The sequence below is a fragment of the Bombyx mori genome, chromosome 2 (assembly GCF_030269925.1).
Source record: "Bombyx mori chromosome 2, ASM3026992v2".
Taxonomy (NCBI): domain Eukaryota; kingdom Metazoa; phylum Arthropoda; class Insecta; order Lepidoptera; family Bombycidae; genus Bombyx; species Bombyx mori.
In genome coordinates this window covers 2,877,929-2,897,980 of record NC_085108.1, presented here as the reverse complement: position 1 = coordinate 2,897,980, position 20,052 = coordinate 2,877,929, and the positions used below count along the sequence as shown (strand labels likewise).

Genomic DNA, 20,052 nt, shown 5'->3' with positions numbered 1-20,052 from the left:
ATTTTAAAAACAGTGCTATAATTCGAATTCGGAATAAAATAAAAATTAATGTAAAACTACCTTAACTTAAAGGCTGGTTTGAATCCAGATTATAATACATTACCACACTTCACAGCAATCCAGCACACTTCACTTAAACTAATATAAATATAGATAAGTAATCTTGGAGAATCTTTTTGGCAAAATTTATCTCGTTTCACAGTCCAATACCTTTGCGGCAAAATGTTGGTTTAATCCTAAGTATTGTAACACCGTGTTGTCTTATCTCATTTAATTTAATTTCGTTTCCCGTCGTACTCGGTTTTATTTAATTTTTTCCATTTAAATTTTCTAACATTGCTTCGGCTCTTGTAACAAGCACCTATTGTCTCCGACCTCCGATTTGGGAATGTATATGGTATTATCTATGGGGAATGTTATCTTCGACAGTGAAATCACTGAAGTCTATGGAAATGTCAATTTTATAAAAGTGACAACTGAGTGACATCTTATTTGAGTGGTACCTGTCAAAGTGTCTGGATGGTCTCTAATAATTATCTGTGCATCTATCAAATTAGTGATGCCCAACTTATCTATTTCGATTTATCATATTGAAATTCATATATCGTATCGTAATGTATCGCAACTGATTGCAGCGACACACGATATTTATCGTATACCTTTATATCAATATTGTAAATATCGCATTAGACTTAACTAAACTGTTATCTCAGATGTCTATTTTCTATTTTAATTTACAAAAAGACGAATCTCATTGCTGCAAGAATTATAAAAGTTTAGCGGACATGTTCTTGGTTATGTTCTACAATTTATGTATGGGACACTCCTACTCGCCTGAGGAGATGTTAAAGACTGTGGCGGTGCCAATTGTGAGGAATAGGACCGGGGATATATGTGTTAAAACCAATTACAGACCTATCTCACTGGCAACTATCATAGCGAAAGCACTTGACAGTTTGCTTAACATGCAACTTGATAAATATCTTTAGATACATGATAACCAGTTTAGTTTTAAATCAGGAATGTCTACAGAAATAGCCGTATTGTGTTTGAAGTAAACTGTGAAGTACTATACTGATCGAAAAACTTCAATTTTTGCCTGTTTCCTCGATTTGTCAAAGGCATTCGACCTGGTTTGTTATGACATCTTATGGCAAAAAAGGAATAATACTAAAATGCCGAATGAACTAGTACAGATATTCAAATATTGGTACGCCAACCAGTTGAACGTGGTACGATGGTCGGGTGTCTATTCGAGGACATACAGGATGGAGTGCAGGGTGAGGCAAGGGGGGTTGACTTCGCCCAAGCTGTTCAACCTATATGTGAATGCTCTAATCGAGGAGCTCAGCAGTACTCATTTCGGCTGCCATATTGATGAAATATGTCTCAACAATATCAGTTATGCTGATGACATGGTGCTGCTGAGTTCGTCAGCCTGTGGGCTTTCTAAGCTGCTTGACATATGTGAAAGGTATGCTCTAAGTCACGGTCTGGTGTATAATACAAAGATGAGTGAGTGTATGGTGTTTCAGGCCAGAGGCAGGTGTCTGGATAACATTCCCTCCGTCAAACTGAATGGTACGCCACTATGCAGAGTAGACAGGTTTAAATACCTAGTACACTTTGTAACTTCTGACCTGAGGGACGATGCAGACATTGAGCGGAAGCGGAGAGCGCTGTCTGTAAGAGCTAATATGATTGCCCGCAGGTTCGCTCGATGTTCGCGGGATGTCAAAATTACTCTATTTAGAGAGTTTTGTACGTCTTCTATACGGGCAGCCTGTGGATGCTCTATAGTCAAAAGCAGTACAGCGCCTTACGCATCCAATGCAACAATGTGGTCAGGGTGTTGTTGGTGTTGCCTCGGTTCTGTAGCGTGTCGGGAATGTTCGCCGAGGCACGAGTTGATTGTTTCTTTACGACCATGCAGAAAAGGTGCACATTCCTGATTCGCCGGGTCTGGGTCAGCCCTTTGACCTAACAGCATTCTGAAGGCATTAACAGACCGTTATGACTGCCGGTACTTGAACCATTGTACCATGGTTCACTTGCGGACTAAATAATAATAATTATAATAATGGTTGGTTCGAAGTAAGTATCTGTTGAATGGAATATTTGAAATGTATTCAACTGATAATTATTTTTATAAATGTATTTTTTTTTATTTGTTTGGTTTTGTTAATTTTAAGTATGCTTCAATGATATGGACTTGTTGTCTGAAATAAAATAAATTATTCATTCATTCAATACTCTTTATGACTAGTTTTTTTACGATTGCCAATGTACCAATGCTTAGCATCTATGATCATGATGATGTTAATGATGATAAATTGTTTCGATAACCCATATGATATTTCAATTTTCTGTTGACATTTTGTTAGTTGAAGAATATAAGAACGAGAGCTGGACTTTGAATGAATGGGTTATTGAATATGAGAGAGAGCTAGTTTTCGCTTGTGCAGTAAGTACATTAAAGGATTTGGTTTTTTATCCTGATACTGTTCTCACAGATGTTGATTGGGAATGTTGATCATCCCTTTTTGTCTCGATGAATTTCAATACATTGCAGCAACCAGTTTGTTGTGGAGCTGTTGCAATATTTACCCGCATCATACTTATTGCAAAAGCTTAAGCTGGTCCCTGTAACTGTGGCTGAATACAATAGAAATATAATTATATATATTGCTTACATTTTATAATCTTTGTTATTTTCAGCTATTTTAAGGTTTCATAGACCAAATATTGCTCTAAATCACAGAACACTATTACTTCTAGCGAAGCTCTAAGTAAGCGACACAATATGATATTTTTGATGCGATATTCCGCCGAAGTGATATGAAACAGTAATATTATTTTGCATTGACATTTATCAATACAAAATATCGAGATGTAGCCCTCGTAGTATCGATACACCAAAAAATCGAAACGTATTACGGTATTACGCTTCACTAGATCAAATCAATTAATTATTATTTATTGGTATGTAGGTATTTGCTGACGCAAAAATATTGTAGGAATAGGTAACATGAGGAAAAACGCGGGAAACCTTTGAATTTGGCGGGCGCGGTTTTTGTTTGAATTTGTTGAAAAATATATTTTTTAATCTATTAAGTGATCAGAATAGTTAAAACTTGTATATATTTGTAATTTTTATTATTATTTGAATTTTTTTGTATTTTATTCTTTTTTTCTTCGAGTTGGGGTAAGTTTTTTATATTTATATGAACGAGCCTCCGGACCCGGGGGGCACAGCGCCCCCCGCGGTTGCATTTGTCACAATCTCCAACGAATCCGGAATGGATTCTGACTGCTCTTTGGTGTCTAAAAGGAAGCTGAAGCGTAACCAGCTCCACAAAATTTGTAAAAATTGTAACAAAAGGAAAAGAAAAAATAATACAGAAACATTTAAACAATCGGACTGTCAATGCAAAGACGAATTTACTGAGAGCACTATTGATTTGCCTGCACCTGGTCCTTGCACTGATACATCTTCAAAGCCCGTTCCTCCCACTGATATGTCTCATAAAGCCTCCACACAAATTGGTAGGGCTAGTTATGATGCCAATGACCACGGCCCGTTTGTGGTACACGTGCAGAAAATACAGTCTGCTGATGATGATGGTACAACATTACACCCAGTTGTGTTTGGCAGATTTTTAAAAAAAAATTTATTCAAAAATATTGTTAATGGAAGTTTGAAACGTATTGGCCGAAATAAAATGACACTTTCTTTTAATAATTATACAGACGCTAACAGCTTTGTCACTTCAAACTGCTTAGCTACAAACAACATGAAGGCTTTTATTCCAACTTTTAACATTACGAGGATGGGTTTAGTTAGGGGAGTCCCAACTGAGTGGTCCCCTGAAGATATTATGCAGAACACTAATGTACCCATTGGGTGTGGGGAAATTCTGAAAATTAGAAGACTAAATTATAAAGTCATGATAAACAACACACCCACATGGAAACCTTCGCAAACAGTCGTGTTTACATTTGATGGACAAGTTTTGCCCAAACGTGTATTTATGTGTTATAATTCTATGCCTGTTAAATTGTATATATACCCAACCATCCAGTGCTTTAATTGTTGCCGCTTTGGGCACACCAAGGTCCAATGTAGGTCAAAGCCCAGGTGCTTCAAGTGTGGTCAGGGCCACACTGGAGATACTTGTAATGTGGAGGAAGACTGTGTATCTTGCTGCTTATGTTCTGGGCTGCACTTTGCTTCGAGCAAAAAGTGTCCAGAGTACGTGAGACAAACAGATATTAAAGTAACAATGGCAGAGAATAGCTTATCCTATATTGAAGCGTCAAAATTACATCCCCCCATTTCTAAATCATTTGCTGATATTGTATCCTCTCTCCCAACTAAATCTGTTCCTGGTGGAAATACAGTATTGCCTGGTTCACCATCCTCACGTACAATATCTTATAAAAAAACAGTCTTCACTAAACCCAGAACTCCTCCTCAACACAGTAAAGGTTTTGATCATGTAGCACATGAGTCTCTTGTAAGGGACTACAATATGCCAGAGCCTTCTAATGGATGTGCATTACCATCCTCGTCTAATGCAAATTCACAACAGACAATAGCAGAGTTAATTACTATATTGATCAAATTACTTTCTGAACCCAATTTATCTATACCGTCCCACGCTGCTAATTTAATTCGTACTTATACTAATATTAATAATGGCCAACATGGACAAGTTAGTTCAATGGAATTGCCGCAGTATTATAAACAAAAAGCATGAAATTATACATATTATAAATACTTTTAATCCTTTTATATTTTCTCTATCTGAAACCTGGCTAAAGCCAGATTTTGTATTCAAAATCCCTGGTTATTCGTGCTTAAGAGAAGACAGGGCTGATGGATATGGTGGTGTATGCCTACTCATCAGAAACTCTAGCACCTTTTCTTCCTTCCCTCTCCCTTCACATAGTAACTGCTTTTCTGTCATTGCAGCTATTGTTGATGGTATCTGTTTTGTCTCTATCTATGTCCCTCATCCCTCCTTGCAAATCTTCAATGAAATTAAAAACTTAATTTCAGTTCTTCCTCGGCCTTTCATGATTCTGGGTGATTTCAACTCTCATCACACATCTTGGGGTAGTTCAGTATCTAATAGTTATGGTTATGAATTATTAGATATCTTAGACATGTATAGCCTGTGCATTTTAAACTCGGGTTCTCCTACTCGCCTCACAAAGCCTGGTGAAGTAATTAGTGCCATTGACCTGTCCATTTGTACTCCCCAGTTAGCATCTTCTCTATCTTGGTCTACTTTGTGTTCCACTTATAATAGTGATCACTATCCCATAATCATTTCATTTCCCTGTAAAAAAAAGGATACAATGTGTATTCAAAACTCTCGCCTCAAACACAAAATCATAGACTCTAAATGGAGTCAATACACGTTATTAATAGAAGAGAAAATTAATAATTGCTCAGAAGTTAATGTCATAGATAATAATTATTTCAAAGCTATTTTGTTAGAATCGGCTGATAATGTTTTTCCAAAGAAAAAGCCGCGTAGTAATAAGTTGTCATCTCCACCGTGGTGGGATGAAGAATGTACCAATGCTATAAAGAAACGCAAGGCAGCAGAGCGTAATTATCGCAATAATATGTCTATGAAAAACTACGAGGCATTAATGACTATAATGAAAGAGGTTAGAAAACTAATTAAAAAAAAGAAATTTGACGGGTGGAGGAAATTTTGTAGCACTATATCACCTGAAACACATGCTACTGTCATATGGCGAAATATCAAAAGATTTAGATCAGCTGTCAATCCTTCTAACGCATTGTTGCTGCCTATAGAATTAGCAGATCAATTCCTTGATCGTTTGGCTCCTCCTTCTGCTCCACTCAACGATCCTATCCTGTCTTATAAGCAATATAACTCTGATGCCTCTTCTTCTCTAAATCTAACTTTTACGTTAGTGGAGTTAAAAGGTGTATTAAATCACGTCAAAGACAGTGCTCCAGGGGAAGACGGGATTCCATATTCCTTTTTGTCTCACCTTGGCGAAAAAGGATTAAATTACTTTTTAAATTTAATAAATAAAATTTTACTGACAGGTGACATTCCACCGTCATGGCGAAGTCAAATAGTATTGCCATTTTTAAAGCCGTCTAAGGTACAATCTGATATCAAATCATATCGTCCGATAGTTTTGTCATCGGTGATCACAAAAGTTGTTGAACATTTAATTAAAAATCGGCTTGAATGGTATATAGAAAATAACGAATATCTGTCCCAAACTCAGTTTGGATTTCGAAAAGGTAAAAGTGTGGGGGACAATTTAGGCATATTAGTTACGGATATTCGTAATGCTTTCTCAGATAAAAAGTCAGTAGTTGCTGCTTTTTTAGATATTAATTCGGCTTATGATAACGTTCTATTACATATTCTAAAAAGTAAATTAGATAAATTAAAGGTTCCCTATTTTTTAACTAATTCCATTGTAAATCTTCTTTCGGAGAGGAAAATTATTTTAGATGTTGGCGGCCCTTATAAGCCTAGTAGGCTGGTATGGAGAGGTTTGCCACAGGGGTCTGTTCTGAGTCCTTTATTGTACAATATTTATACATATGATCTAGAAGGTTCAGTCGGAGATTCAGCAAGTTTATTACAGTATGCCGATGACTTGGTTATTTATGCCTCTGATATGTCTGTAAGTACTGCTGAACGATATGTTTCCTCCTCTTTATCTTTGCTAAAAATCTGGATGGATGCAAATGGCCTTGATCTGTCTCCCTCAAAAAGTACTGTTGTACTTTTCACAAAATCCCGTACTCCTTGCTCACTTAATATAACATATGATGGGGATATATTACCCATTAGGAATCAAGTTAAGTTCTTAGGAGCTATTCTTGATTCTAAACTAACGGGTCAACCACACTGCGAATTTGTGGTTAGTAAATGTGAGCGAAACTTGAACATGCTGAGATGTCTCGGTGGGGTTTGGTGGGGTGCTCACCCGGCTACACTGAGGTTGGTGTATAATGCTGTCATTAGAAGTGTACTGGATTTTGGGACCTTTTTCTTAGACCCAGGTAATGTGGCTGGCTTTAGAAAACTAGATCTCATACAGTCTAGGGCTTTGAGGATTGTTTCTGGTGCCATGAAATCGAGTCCGGTTAATGCTCTGCAAATAGAATGTTGTGACCCTCCTTTAAACTTAAGACGTCAATATCTGTCCGATAGATTCATTTTTAGAATTGTTCAGTTCCATAATCATCCCCTCATTTCGAAACTAGAGTTTCTTTCTAAAAAAGTACTCTCTTCACATAAACCTTTACCTTGTCTGTTAAAAAGTTTCCTGAAATTCAAACAATTACAAGCCCCAACTCATTCTTTTCAGGTGCTTCCTTTATTTGGCGCTTCTTATGATTCTCTCTTACTTTCTCCAGTGATTTGCTTTTCTCTTGGCATTGAAAAATCTGATTTTAATGCCAATGAAAATTTTAATTGCAATGTCAATAGTAAATGGCCTAACTGGCATCAAATTTATACAGATGCATCTAAACACTCCAGTGGGTGTGTTGGTGTTGGAGTGTATCACAAACAGTACAACATAGTTCAGAAAATTAAATTACCTCCGGAATCATCGGTCTTTACCGGTGAATGTTTTGGACTATTAAAAGCTCTTGAATATGTGCTGTCTTTCAAACTAAAAAAAACCGTTGTATTTACTGATTCCTTAAGTGCATTACAGAGCTTAGCAAAATTTTCACTAAAACTTAACCCTTTTTTTCATGTAATATTTGAATGTAAGAGAAAGCTGTTGCACTGCCAATCACACAACTATTTAGTATCATTTTGTTGGGTACCTAGTCACTGTGGCATATCTGGAAATGTGAAAGCTGACAGTTTGGCCAACAGTGCTACTGTGACCGGTGACGTATACCCGTACAGGAATTTTGGCCATGATCTTGCTGCTTTGCCCGGCATATGCCTCCACAAATCGTGGAATATGTGTTGGGAAGAGAGCGGCCGGATTAAGGGCCGTTTCTTGTATGCTATACAGTCTTCCGTTCCCAGGAAGCCATGGTTTGCCAAATTGTCGTTTGGTAAAACCGCCACTTCTACTATAATTCGTATGCGTCTGGGACATAACAGCCTTCCAGTTCATTTGCACAAACTTGGTATCGTAACTAGTACCGCCTGTGAGTGTGGCGAGAGTTATTGTGACTTGAATCATATTTTCTTTTCTTGTTCTTTATATGATCATTCTTCCTTATATACTTCTTTAGTATCTCTCTCTGTTCCCCTTCCTACTAATATTTCTTTACTTCTTCGAGATTTTAATCCACTTGTATATAGTATTTTAAGTAGGTTTATTTTAAATAATAACATTAAACTATAATTTTGATTTATTTTCCCTGTTATATAATTATTCTGATTTTTTTTGTAAATTCAATTCGTTCTAAATCATTTATGTTTTGTTGCGATAAGTTTCCTTCGTTTTTTATTATTTATAAACTGTAAATAAATAAAACGGCGAATTATAAAAACGTTATTACTTGACGCTGGCTAATGCACAAAACGTGCCAGAGCCAAAAATAAAGAAGAAGAAGAAGAAGAAGGTATTTGCTGCTTTGAAATAAGTGCTATTTAGGTACCGTAGGTACATTTTAATTATTTGAAACAGTTCATAATTTGAAATTACAATATTACGAAATATCATGTTGAAAACAAGCCATAGTCAGTCAGTCAAAAAATATTACTATGTGTTCTGAATAGTCATTGGACAATGATACAGTGTTGTCTACAATGATTTGTTATTTCGCTTAGAGACCTTCGAAATTCGATCATGAATTCTGGAAACATAGATTGCGGAGGTCCCTCTGTATCGGACGAATGCCATGATAACACTATCGATGGAAAGTCGAATTTTCGCGATACATGTAGTGTAGATTCGGAGGATGGTTCAGTAGAGCTGGTTCAGGATGATGCTGAAGCTAACGAGACAGAAACTAGGCGCGTTATAAGTCGCGAGGAGCTCTATAACGACCCTGATGCTGTCGCCGAAAATTTTGAGTAAGTTATTTTTATTGCATATCTCCTGCTGGTAAATGGTCGCTAATAGACACGAATTATGCCAGAGACCTAAGCCATTGCCTGCTAAAATAATAGCATGTATTCTATATTCATAATGCATGCTATCATTTTTACTGAATAAAAGTACCGGTGAAACTGGAATGGACTCCCAGACATTTGCTATCCTTTCATTAACAATGAATACTCATTGAATGGATGTTTGATGTTAAGCTGTTAGATATTCATCTCTTAAGAGTTTAACAGTTATTAAACCCATAAGAGATGAGTATCTCTTAGCTGAGTGGCTATCTATAATCACAGTTTTTATTAATGCTATTTATTCAATACACAAACATACAATGTCATTACTATTTAATACTTTTTTTTTTTGTTTTTTTTTTTTTTCTATCCTGCAACTTAGCAATCTGTTTCTTGAAAAACAATAATCTAATCTGTTGTTAGATTTTCATCGGGAAAAGTTGAGTCAGCTGAGTTGTGTCCCCAGTGGTACCATTCTCATCTTATATCTGCAAATCTTTTTGCTAGGTCTGGCATACTACTCCTTTTCAGGCAAGAGTATCTTAGGCTGCCCTCCCCCTGCAGCTCTGCAGCTAGCTGATTAATGTGTTGGTCAAGTCGTGTTTGGTAATTCTTGCTGTATGTTTCAATTTCTTCCTTCACTGTTCTCAGATTCAAATCAAGATTTACATATTTGTTGCTTATGTATGGTGGAATGTTGAACATGGTTCTCATTGTTTTGCTCTGAAAACGCTCTAATATTTCTATATTACTGTGACTGGCAGTGCCCCATACTTGTATGCCATATGTCCATACAGGCTTCAGTATTGTTTTGTAAATTGTCATTTTACTGGCGTCTGAAAGCTGCGACTTGCGTCCAATAAGCCAGTACATGCCTCTGAGTCTGCAGTCCAGCTGTTTCCTTTTTGTCCATATATGTTTGCACCACGTGAGCCGTCGGTCGAGGTGCATACCTAGATATTTAGCATCATCTGATTGTGTGATTTCTACGTCACAGAGTTTTACAGGAGGACATGTTTTTCTTCTGAGAGTGAAGGTTACTTGAACCGACTTGTCTGTGTTGACCTTTATGCGCCACTGTCTGAGCCATTTCTCGATCAGATTTAAGTGATGTTGAAGCCTATCGGATGCTGAATCTTGATTTTCATGTGTTGAAAGAATCGCAGTGTCATCAGCATATGTCGCAGTAGTAGTGGAAGCGTGAGTGGGTAAATCCGCTGTGAATATCAAATAAAGAACCGGTCCCAGTATGCTACCCTGAGGCACTCCAGAATTAATTTCGTACATGTTAGATGTATCGGAATTGATCTTCACTTCAAAAGACCTCTTTACAAGGTATGATTGAAGTAGTGGGAAAAATGAATGTGGCAACATTTTTTTTTAATTTTGTAAAGCAGCCCATTATGCCAAACCTTGTCAAAAGCCTGGGAAATGTCTAGGAAGGCTGCGCAACAATATAATTTGTTTTCCAGCGCTCTCCCAATGACATCAACTAAACGATGTACTTGCTCGATAGTGCCGTGACCTTCTCTAAAGCCGAACTGGTGGGTTGGTATTATTTCTGCTAGGTGTTCTCGCATTCTGTTTAGCACAGTCCCTTCAAGTATTTTTCCAACAACAGGAAGAAGACTTATGGGTCTATATGATGTCACATCTTGAGCTGGTTTTCCTGGCTTCTGTATCATAATGACTTGGGCTATTTTCCACTGGCTTGGATAGAAGGATAATCTTAGACATGCGTTTAAGATAGCAAGTATGAGCAGAAGTCCCTTTTTTGGAAGATGTTTTAAGAGAGTAGCGTCAATGAGATCATAGCCGGGGCATTTACCTTGTTTAAGTTTTCGGATGTCCCGTCTTAGTTCATTAAGCGTGACATGTTTCAACGGTAGGCACATCTGATTTGGAGAACTTAAGTATTCGTCTATTTCATTGTCTAGGCTTTGGTCGTTGCTGGGAGGTGGCTCAAATACTTTTTGTAAATGCTCTGCAAATGTAGTAGCTTTCTCACCGTCGGAGCGGCCCCAGGTCCCTAGTTGTGTTTTTATAGGTGTAGCCTGTTGTTTTGGACGCTTCATGTTTTTTGTAGCTTTGTACAGAGAGTAATTTGTGTCACTAGTAGGTGTCAGCTTTGTGAGGTAACTTTGTAAGTTCTCATTTGCCCATTGTTTCGTTAGCGCCTTTAGTTGCTGCGATGCTTTATTAAAAGCAGTTTTGTCTCTTTTATAGTGGTTGTTTTGCCATTCTCTGCGGAGTCGACGTCTTTCAGTTACTCTGTCCCTAATGAACGCAGGGTATACATGCTCTTTAGCACTACTAGCTTTACCTTGGGGTGTGGACCTATTAGCTGCGCTATGGATCAATCCATTTAGGTTTTCAATGGCTTGTTCAACTTCTTCTACTGTTTTCAGTGGCACTATGAGCTGTGCTTCTGCTGTGATAATATTTTTGTATTCTTCCCAGTTTGTTTTTTTATTGTAGATTCTGGGTGGTGCATCATTTAATATTATCTTATTATTCAGGTTTAGAATAACTGCAGAATGGTCTGATGTGAGATCTAAGTCAGATTCCACACTGGTGTTATTGATTATAATATTTTTTGTTATGAAGAAGTCCAGTAGATCAGGAGTTTTTCGTGGATCAGTCGGCCAGTAGGTAGGTTCACCTGTTGATAAGCAGTCAAGGTTGAGATCTTTAACAGCTTGGTAGAGTTGTCTGCCTCTAGTTGTTACAAGCCTGGAACCCCAGAACGTATGTTTAGCGTTCCAGTCGCCTCCGCTTATATAACGGTGTCCGAGTTTAGAGAAGAAATTATTATAGTCTTCCCGTGATATCTGAGGTTTGGGCGGGCAGTAGACTGCAGCAATTGTAATGTCCGAACTTTTGTCACTGACTTTGATGAGTGTAGCTTGTATCTTGTCTGTCGCGAATGGTTCGAGCGGGTGATGTTTTATGTTAGATTTTATAAGTACTGCCGTTCCTCCATGTGCACTTCCTGATGGATGATTAGTGTTGTAGATAGTATAGCCCCTTATTGAGAAAAAACTTTTACTTGTAAATCTGGCTTCAGAAATTAATGCAATGTCAATTTTGTTCATGTTCAGGAACATTTCTAGCTCTAATCTGCGTGCGACTAGTCCGTTAGCGTTCCAAGTTATTATTCTGAGATTGGAACTAAATTTTTTTTAGGCTGCTCATTAGCTGGACAAACCTGTCCATCATGTTGTCTACCATGTTCATCATCATGGTTTGAATTCTGTTGAACATCTTATCCAGGATGTCACCCAGTTGTTGCACTTGAAGCGGTTCGTTTGAGTTAATTATGTTGTCTGTTTTAGATTTTATTGCTTCAGCATAAGTTAGTCTATTTTTATTACTGGTACTAAATTTCTTAGGTTGTGGAATATCTACATCTGGGAGTCTGGTTTGTCTGTTTATTATATTTGTGTGCGTGTTTTTCGGTTGTATTTTCAGTATATGCTCCTTGTATTGTTTATATTTAACACATCGTCTATAACTAGCAGGGTGCTTTTGTTGACAGTTCGCACATGTAGCTTCTGTGTCTTTAGTTTTTTTACAGGTGCTGGTGGGGTGGTCTTCTCCGCACTTGACGCATCTGAAAGGTCGGTAGCACTGATTTTTAGAGTGACCAAATCTTTGACACCTCTTACACTGGATAATTTCTTTTTTCTTGTAGGGCGGTTCGAACGATACCTTCATGTGATTTAGGAATTTTAAATTAAATATATCTTTATTGCTTGGCTTGGGTTCCAGGTCTACATAGAACAAAGGTAGAGGTTCTTTTGAGGTTCGGTGGCGTACATTCACAATTTGCCTTACTTCGTGCCCGTGTTTTTTGAGTTTTTCCTTTATTTCAGTAGTATCCTCTGAGCTGTGGAGGCCTCTCAGTACAACTCTGTATGGTCTTTCGCTCTTTAACATGTATGTGTAATGGCTAATATTGTCTGAGATAAAATTTTCTCGTATTGATTTATATATTTCTATACTTGCTGGCATTATTTTCACAATGTGTCCTGACTTGAGTGTTGTCATAGTGTAGTCGTCTGCTGATGCAATTTCTTTCAATTTATTTCGGAGGGCGCTGATATCCAGGACACCAGTAACAAATATTGGTTCTGGTTTTGGTGGTTTTTCTATTTCTATATTGTCTGTTGTAGATTCCTCACTGTCTAAAATATCGAATTGATTCTTTGTAGTAATAGCATAAGTAGTTGTGTTAGGCTTTTTCTTTACCTTTTCAGTCTGTGGGGAGTCGGTTTCCACTCTCTTTCTTTTGGCTGGCGGAATTCTGTCCTGCTGCCAGTCGTGCTTGATTTGATCTTTCGTACTAAATATTATTTCAGGGACGTTGATATCTTGCGGTATAGTACCGAGTGAGTTGCTGCGTGCTTTTGTAAACATGCTCTTGTGCAAGGTTGATTGAATCATAGTAGGGTTTGTTTTATTTTTCTGTTTTTCATTCATTTTGTTCCCACGAGTATTGGACGAAGTACACTCACAGGTCTACTACAGGTCTACTACAGGTCACTTAGGGGTGACGCCATTCCCTAAGAAGGCAGAGTACAACTACGTTTGCCATGTCCGTAGAGGTCGATCGCTATCGACTGATCTCCCATCAGCCATGCAGTCCCTTGGCGCGAGGTCTCACCGTGGACTTGGGGTGATTTTTATAGAAGTTTTCTTCTTCGTGGCCCAGACAATGAAGCCAAGGCCGCCGATCCTGTCGTTACAGGGTTGCGGCTAGTGGGGGTCATTTCCTACTCCCACTGATAGGCCAAGCTTGCGCTGGTTTGGTCGAGTTAGTTTACCGCCGCTCGAGACCCGGCGTTGTTATTCATTTAGCACCACCCAGGGGACACGTGTAGGGTTATGGTTAGGTAATTCCTACGGACGCGAATAACACTATCCCCCACTATTTAATACTAAGAACATTTTGTACATCTTATTCTTGTGCTTTTTGGGTACAATAGGATAAGAGAAAAATATTTAGATACAAAAATATTCCTCTTAAACAACGGTTTATAAAATGGTCACTTTTAGGAAAATTTGACTGATTGATATAATAAAACATAGCATTCGATTTTCAGTAATAAATTAGTCAAAATGTCGATATCTCCCAGAAGTTCGAAACTTAGCCATTTCTGAGTGGACTTAGTGGACTTACAGTCGTTGATTTAAAAAACAAATACAATCCACTTTAGTTAAGTGGTGATCAGTTTAGTTTTGACGTTACAATTGGTATGCTGTAGTGCCTTTAGAGGGCATAATGAGGGCATTTAAAGGGCATCTCCTGTGAAATAGACAGGATGGCACTTACCTTGGCCTTATCCTTTCTGGTTGAGAATACACCCTACCAAAAAGTATCACATTATGATATACGACTGCAGGCTATTATCTCATAAATAGTTCGATAAAATTTTATAACATTTAAAAATAAACATGGTATCTCTATTCTGTATCAGTTGCAACACAGTCAGAATATTTTAATTTGATTAACGTCTGCATTATTTCAGCTTACCGAAACAACCAACTCCGGACAATGATTGGACGAGGGACAATTGGCGTAGGGCCGGCTTACTGCCCGAAACCTCCACGGTCCCCAAGAAGAAGATCTATACTCCTGTACCTGTTGTCAACAGATTACACAAAAGTCTGTTCAAAGCTATGTCTCAGCCTGTGACCATGAGTAAGGCTGAAAGGTACTTAATAATAACAAATCCTATCTACGCTGGGTGTTAGAAGATAATCACTGAAGCTATAAAAGCATTAAGCAGCAATAGAATCAGAAAATCATCCTATAGCATGAAGACAACAAATGCATTTTTTTTATTGCTTATATGGGTGGATGAGCTCACAGCCCACCTGATGTTAAGTGGTTACTGGAGCTCATAGACATCTAAAACGTAAATGCACCACGCCCCTTGAGATATAAGTTCTAAGGTCTCAGTATAGTTACAACGGCTGCCCCACCCTTCAAACCGAAATGCATTACTGCTTCACGGCAGAAATAGGCGGGGTGGTGGTACATACCTGTGCGGACTCACAAGAGGTCCTACCACCAGTAATAATATTACAATTTCTCTTACTACGAGTTTGACATGTGTATTATTTATATTGTATTTTGTGTATATATCAATTCAAAAATAATATACTATAAATTTATATCTTTATTTCATAATTTATGTTAAATTGAACACAAGTTGTTTTTTTTTAATAGTATGATGCAGAAAATGGGTTATCAAGGCGGTGGCTTGGGCAAGAGTGGTGAAGGTATACTGGAACCCATCGCTCCCAATGCAACTTACGTAAGTGTTTGAGAGAGAGAGAGAGAGAGTATGCTTTATTGTACACCAAAAAAATTTAATAATGCGAAACATTAAATACAAAAAAAAGTACAATTGGCATACAATTGTGTATATTTGTTTACATTTAATAATGTAAAAATGTATGTATGTAAATTTTTATATACTTAAACATTATACCATAAAATGAATTATACCAATCAAGGACCCAAACCTTGAACTATTTTCTTGACTGTGTACTGGTGACAATACCGTCTTTATCATAAGGGCACACGGGGACCGTGCCCAGGGCCCCCATTCTCAGGGGCCCCCGAAAAACCGACAATTTGGTAACCAATTGTAGTCGAGAGCGGTCATTTTCGCAGCTTAAGAGAATAAAAAATGAATTGCGAACAACAATGTTACAAGAACGGCTGAGTAATTTGTCAATTATGGGCATAGAAAGTGATATCCTTCAAAAAATTGACTTTAAAGATATAATGGAATATTTTGCTCAACAGGAATCCTGAAAGAAACCATTATCGTAATCGTAACCCAAAAAACCAGCAGCATTCTAATATAAATAATATTATTATATCATACTGTATTTGATTACCAGTAAAAAAATGTTATTATAATTCGCTTTTTCTACTTTCCAAAAGGGCCTCAAATTCTTGTGTGCCCAAGGACCCCAGCCTAGTTTAAGACGTCCCTGACTGGTGATGTTAAAATAAATACTCTCCCAGTATCAATTCCAGAAAATTATTATATAAAGGGTATTTTCAATAAGGAACATAAATTTCTACATTTTACAGGCCAACAAAAACATAGGCTTCGGTCAGAACAGCAAAATGCCAGTAAGGATTACAAAACCCCCAGCTAATAAAGCGAAAACCAAATCAGCTCGTAAGAACATATTGCGCAAAAGCAAGGAACAATTGCGAACTAACGCCTTGAACGTCATATTAGAATTTGTTAAGAACAATAAAGAAATTGAGATTTTATTCGACAAGAAGTTGTTTCCTAAGGAGAGAAGAATCATACATTGCCTGGTCCACGAGGTCATCAATGCTGATGATGACACACAACGGGTCAAAGCTGGCACTCAACAGATGATCCTAAATGAAATATACGCTCACAATTGCTTCGTTCTAGGCACAGAGAGCGAAGGCGAGCAGCCTCACCGGTAAGCTAGAATTAGTTTTGTTTTGAAACGTCCTAAGATTAAAAATTTACAAATGTCAAAAACTCGTAGTAGGAGAAATTGTAATATTATTACTGGTGGTAGGACTTCTTGTGAGTCCGCGCGGGTAGGTACCACCGCCCTGCCTGTTTCTGTCGTGAAGCAGTAATGCGTTTCGGTCTGAAGGGTGGGGCAGCCGTTGTAACTATACTGAGATCTTAGAACTTATATCTCAAGGTGGATGGCACATTTACGTTGTAGATGTCTATAGGCTCCAGTAACCTCTTAACACCAGGTGGGCTGTGAGCTCGTCCACCAATCTAAGCAATAGAAAAAAGGAATATTTTTTGAGACTGAGACGTCATGTCTCAAACTGAGTGAAGGCATTTACATGAATTCAATTTACATTGAACGATGTGCAACAAATAACGAAATAAAATATCCAGGAAGCTCACAAGAGATTAGTATGGCCTGAGCATAAAAAATAAAAAGAAGCCTGTATTTCCTTATCCTTCACTTTCATTTCAAATGTGGTATTTATTTGTTAATGTTTAGTTACTTATTAATGTTTATGGTCTAAATATTAGTAAGAGTTTTAGTTTTTGTTAATGAATATGGACCCCTCCTAGGGTGAAGGCTCCAGTCCTTTTCACTGGTCTCTATCCTTGTAGTTTGCCAGTCCTTACCTATTATTTCGGTTATGTCGTCAGCCCATCGTCTTTTCGGTCTCCCTACCCTTCTTTTGCCACTTTACTTTTAATATATTTTTTTTACAATTCCAGGCAACTCCGAATATACAAAGAGGCCCCGCCTGACGTATTCCTGGTAACACCGGAAGATCTACCAGAACTGAGGGTCGATACTCAAACAACGGAGCCCTCAAATCCGTGCTTGACCCAACCGAATAATTCAAGCACAACAGCGGACATGCAAACGGATGTCAAGAATATTTTAGACGAACTAATGGATTGCTTCGTGGAGTTTACAAAAGACAATGATTACGCTCAACTCAAATTCCTGGGACCTTTCTGTGAGATACAAGAGTTTTGCATCTATCAATTCTTCAATGTGATCCACCGCTGTGTGAACAAAGACTTCTATGGTGTTAGTGATTCAGTAGTGAGTGCTTTTAATGTGAACACAGTTAGCTTTGAATTAGTCGAAGATGTTAATGGGAGTACGTTGTGAGTATGGTTTTTGTTTAATTTTCTTTGTGACAGTTCTAGTGTGACAATTCTTTGTTATTGCTTAGATGGGTGGACGAGCTCACAGCCCACCTGGTGTTAAGTGGTTACCGGAGCCCATAGACATCTACAAAGTAAATGCGCCACCCACCTTGAGATATAAGTTCTAAGGTCTCAGTATAGTTACAATGGCTGCCCCACCCTTCAAACAGAAACGCATTACTGCTCCACGGCAGAAATAGGCAGGGTGGTGGTACCTACCCGCGCGGACTCACAAGAGGTCCTACCACCAGTAAAGTCGTCGTGGCCTAAACGATAAGACTTCCGGTGCATTCGTGTTGAGCGATGCACCGGTGTTCGGATCTCAGGCGGGTACTAATTTTTCTAATGAAATACGTACTCAACAAATGTTCACGATTGACTTCCACGGTGAAGAAATAACATAATAACCCCTTGTGAGTCAAGCGAAGCAGTAATGCGTTTCGGCTTGAAGGGTGGGGCAGCCGTTGTAACTATACTGAGACCTTAGAACTTATATCTCAAGGTGGGTGGCGCATTTACGTTGTAGATGTCTATGGGCTCCAGTAACCACTTAACATCAGGTGGGCTGTGAGCTCGTCCACCCGTCTAAGCAATAAAAAAAAAAAATTAGCTTCATGCATATTATATTTGTATGTATATAACGGAATCTTCGACCGTGATTTTGACTCCCTTCAGAACGTCGAATTGACTCGAAATTTTGCGTAGGTACTTATTTAAGGACCGATTTATATTCAATATTTTTAACAGTTAGATCCGTTATTTAAGTTGCAAAGAAAAACTGCGTTGTAGCTTGAAGGGTGGCACAGCTGTTGAACTGTGAGACCTAGATCCTAGATATTGACCACATGTCTCAAAAACGGTTGCCTCATTAACGTAGTGATGGTAGTGATCTATAGGATCCAACGACCACTCGAACTGAAGAAAAGCAGTCTTTAAAATAATAATATAATTTTCTTTTACAGTGTACAGAAAAGAAAGCAACCGAATAAGTAACAGCGGTTTAATATAATAATATTTATAAGATAAATTTATTTATATAAATGTTTAGATTAACAATAAGTTTGAATAGTTGTTTAATAAAATATAGTTTTAATAAATAACCTTATAAAATATGTGTTTTTATTATGAAATCAGTATCGGAATCACTAGTTATTGTTTTATTACTTACTAGCTGACCCGGCAATCCTCAATCGATAAATAAAAGACCTAAACTTTTGTATATAATAAACTTAAAAAAAAACCATGTGCAATTCACACGTGTTAGAAGTGAAACCTTCAAAAATTAAAATAAAATTCAGTACAAGAGGTTTCATACACACGTTATTATTAAAAATATCTCATAGATAGCGCTGTATTAAAAAAACATTGAAAACGTGTAATATGTTCTATCTCATTCTCTCGCCGGCTGAATCCTATACATTTATATGTTTGTGTCTCTATGGACTTATTTTTTCGTTTCATCGAGTTTGAAATCACAACGATTCTAAAGAAGTTTCACTTCAACAAACAAACGGAATCCGTTCGACGGGGGGGACATCAAAGGAAAAACAAAATTGTTATTTTCATTTAATTCCGAGCATTTTCATACTTATCTACCTTTTAAGCCTTCTCTGGACTTCCACAAATAATTCAAGATCACAATTAGCCAAATCGGTCCAGCCGTTCTCGATTTTTAGCGAGACTAACGAACAGCAATTCATTTTTATATATATAGATATGGCTGCACGAGCTCACGGCCCGCCTGTTGTTAAGTGGTTAGTGGAGCCTAGACATGTACAACGTAAATGCCGCCTATTTTTTAATAAGAATAATTTTTATTGGTTAATGTGTGAACAAATTCGTGCGCAATCAGACCTCAAGGGGCTACGGAAGTCCACAGACATCACAACGTGAATGCCAATACCTTGAGACATGAGGTGTAAGTCTCAATTGACAGGCGCCTGAATCTCGTTAACGACATTTTCAAGATAAGCTTTGTATCTATACAAGTTCCGAACAACACTGAGTTTCTCTCCGGATCTTCTCAGTGGGTTGCGATTTCGATCCGAGGGTAGATTCTGCGAAGCACTACTCTTGCTAGGGTTCGTGTTAGCAACGTCCTCAGGTTTGAGCCCCGCGAGCTCACCTACTTGTTAGGTTACGCTGACATAGCCTCTCACATTGAGACATGAGGTGTAAGTATCAATTGACAGGAGCCTGAATCTCGCTAACGACATTTTCAAGATAAGCTTTGGATCTATACAAGT

At 37.9% G+C, this 20,052-nt stretch overlaps 2 protein-coding genes across 5 annotated transcripts; both read left to right on the top strand.

The window, feature by feature from the left end:
- Positions 1-42: 42 nt before the first annotated feature.
- Positions 43-5,051, top strand: LOC105842571 (uncharacterized). The gene is made up of 2 exons (XM_062673189.1): positions 43-1,711; positions 1,801-5,051. The coding sequence occupies exons 1-2, from the start codon at positions 1,176-1,178 to the stop codon at positions 1,982-1,984; spliced, it is 720 nt and encodes a 239-aa protein (XP_062529173.1). The 5' UTR covers positions 43-1,175; the 3' UTR covers positions 1,985-5,051.
- On the top strand, positions 2,559-18,916 carry LOC101742371 (uncharacterized). 4 transcript variants are annotated; one of them, XR_009975195.1, is made up of 7 exons: positions 2,559-2,990; positions 8,606-9,059; positions 14,630-14,815; positions 15,334-15,421; positions 16,213-16,583; positions 17,363-18,067; positions 18,613-18,916. XR_009975195.1 is itself a non-coding variant. In XM_062673032.1 (7 exons), exons 2-7 carry the CDS (start codon positions 8,833-8,835, stop codon positions 18,797-18,799), a joined length of 1,305 nt encoding a protein of 434 aa, XP_062529016.1. In that variant the 5' UTR covers positions 2,559-2,990; positions 8,606-8,832; the 3' UTR covers positions 18,800-18,916. The 4 variants fall into 4 exon arrangements, 2 of the variants coding, with proteins under 2 accessions (XP_062529016.1, XP_062529025.1); XM_062673032.1 differs by having other exon boundaries at positions 17,363-17,764; positions 18,769-18,916; XM_062673041.1 differs by lacking the exon at positions 2,559-2,990 and adding an exon at positions 8,433-8,605 and having other exon boundaries at positions 8,814-9,059; positions 17,363-17,764; positions 18,769-18,916.
- The last annotated feature ends 1,136 nt before the right edge of the window (positions 18,917-20,052 follow it).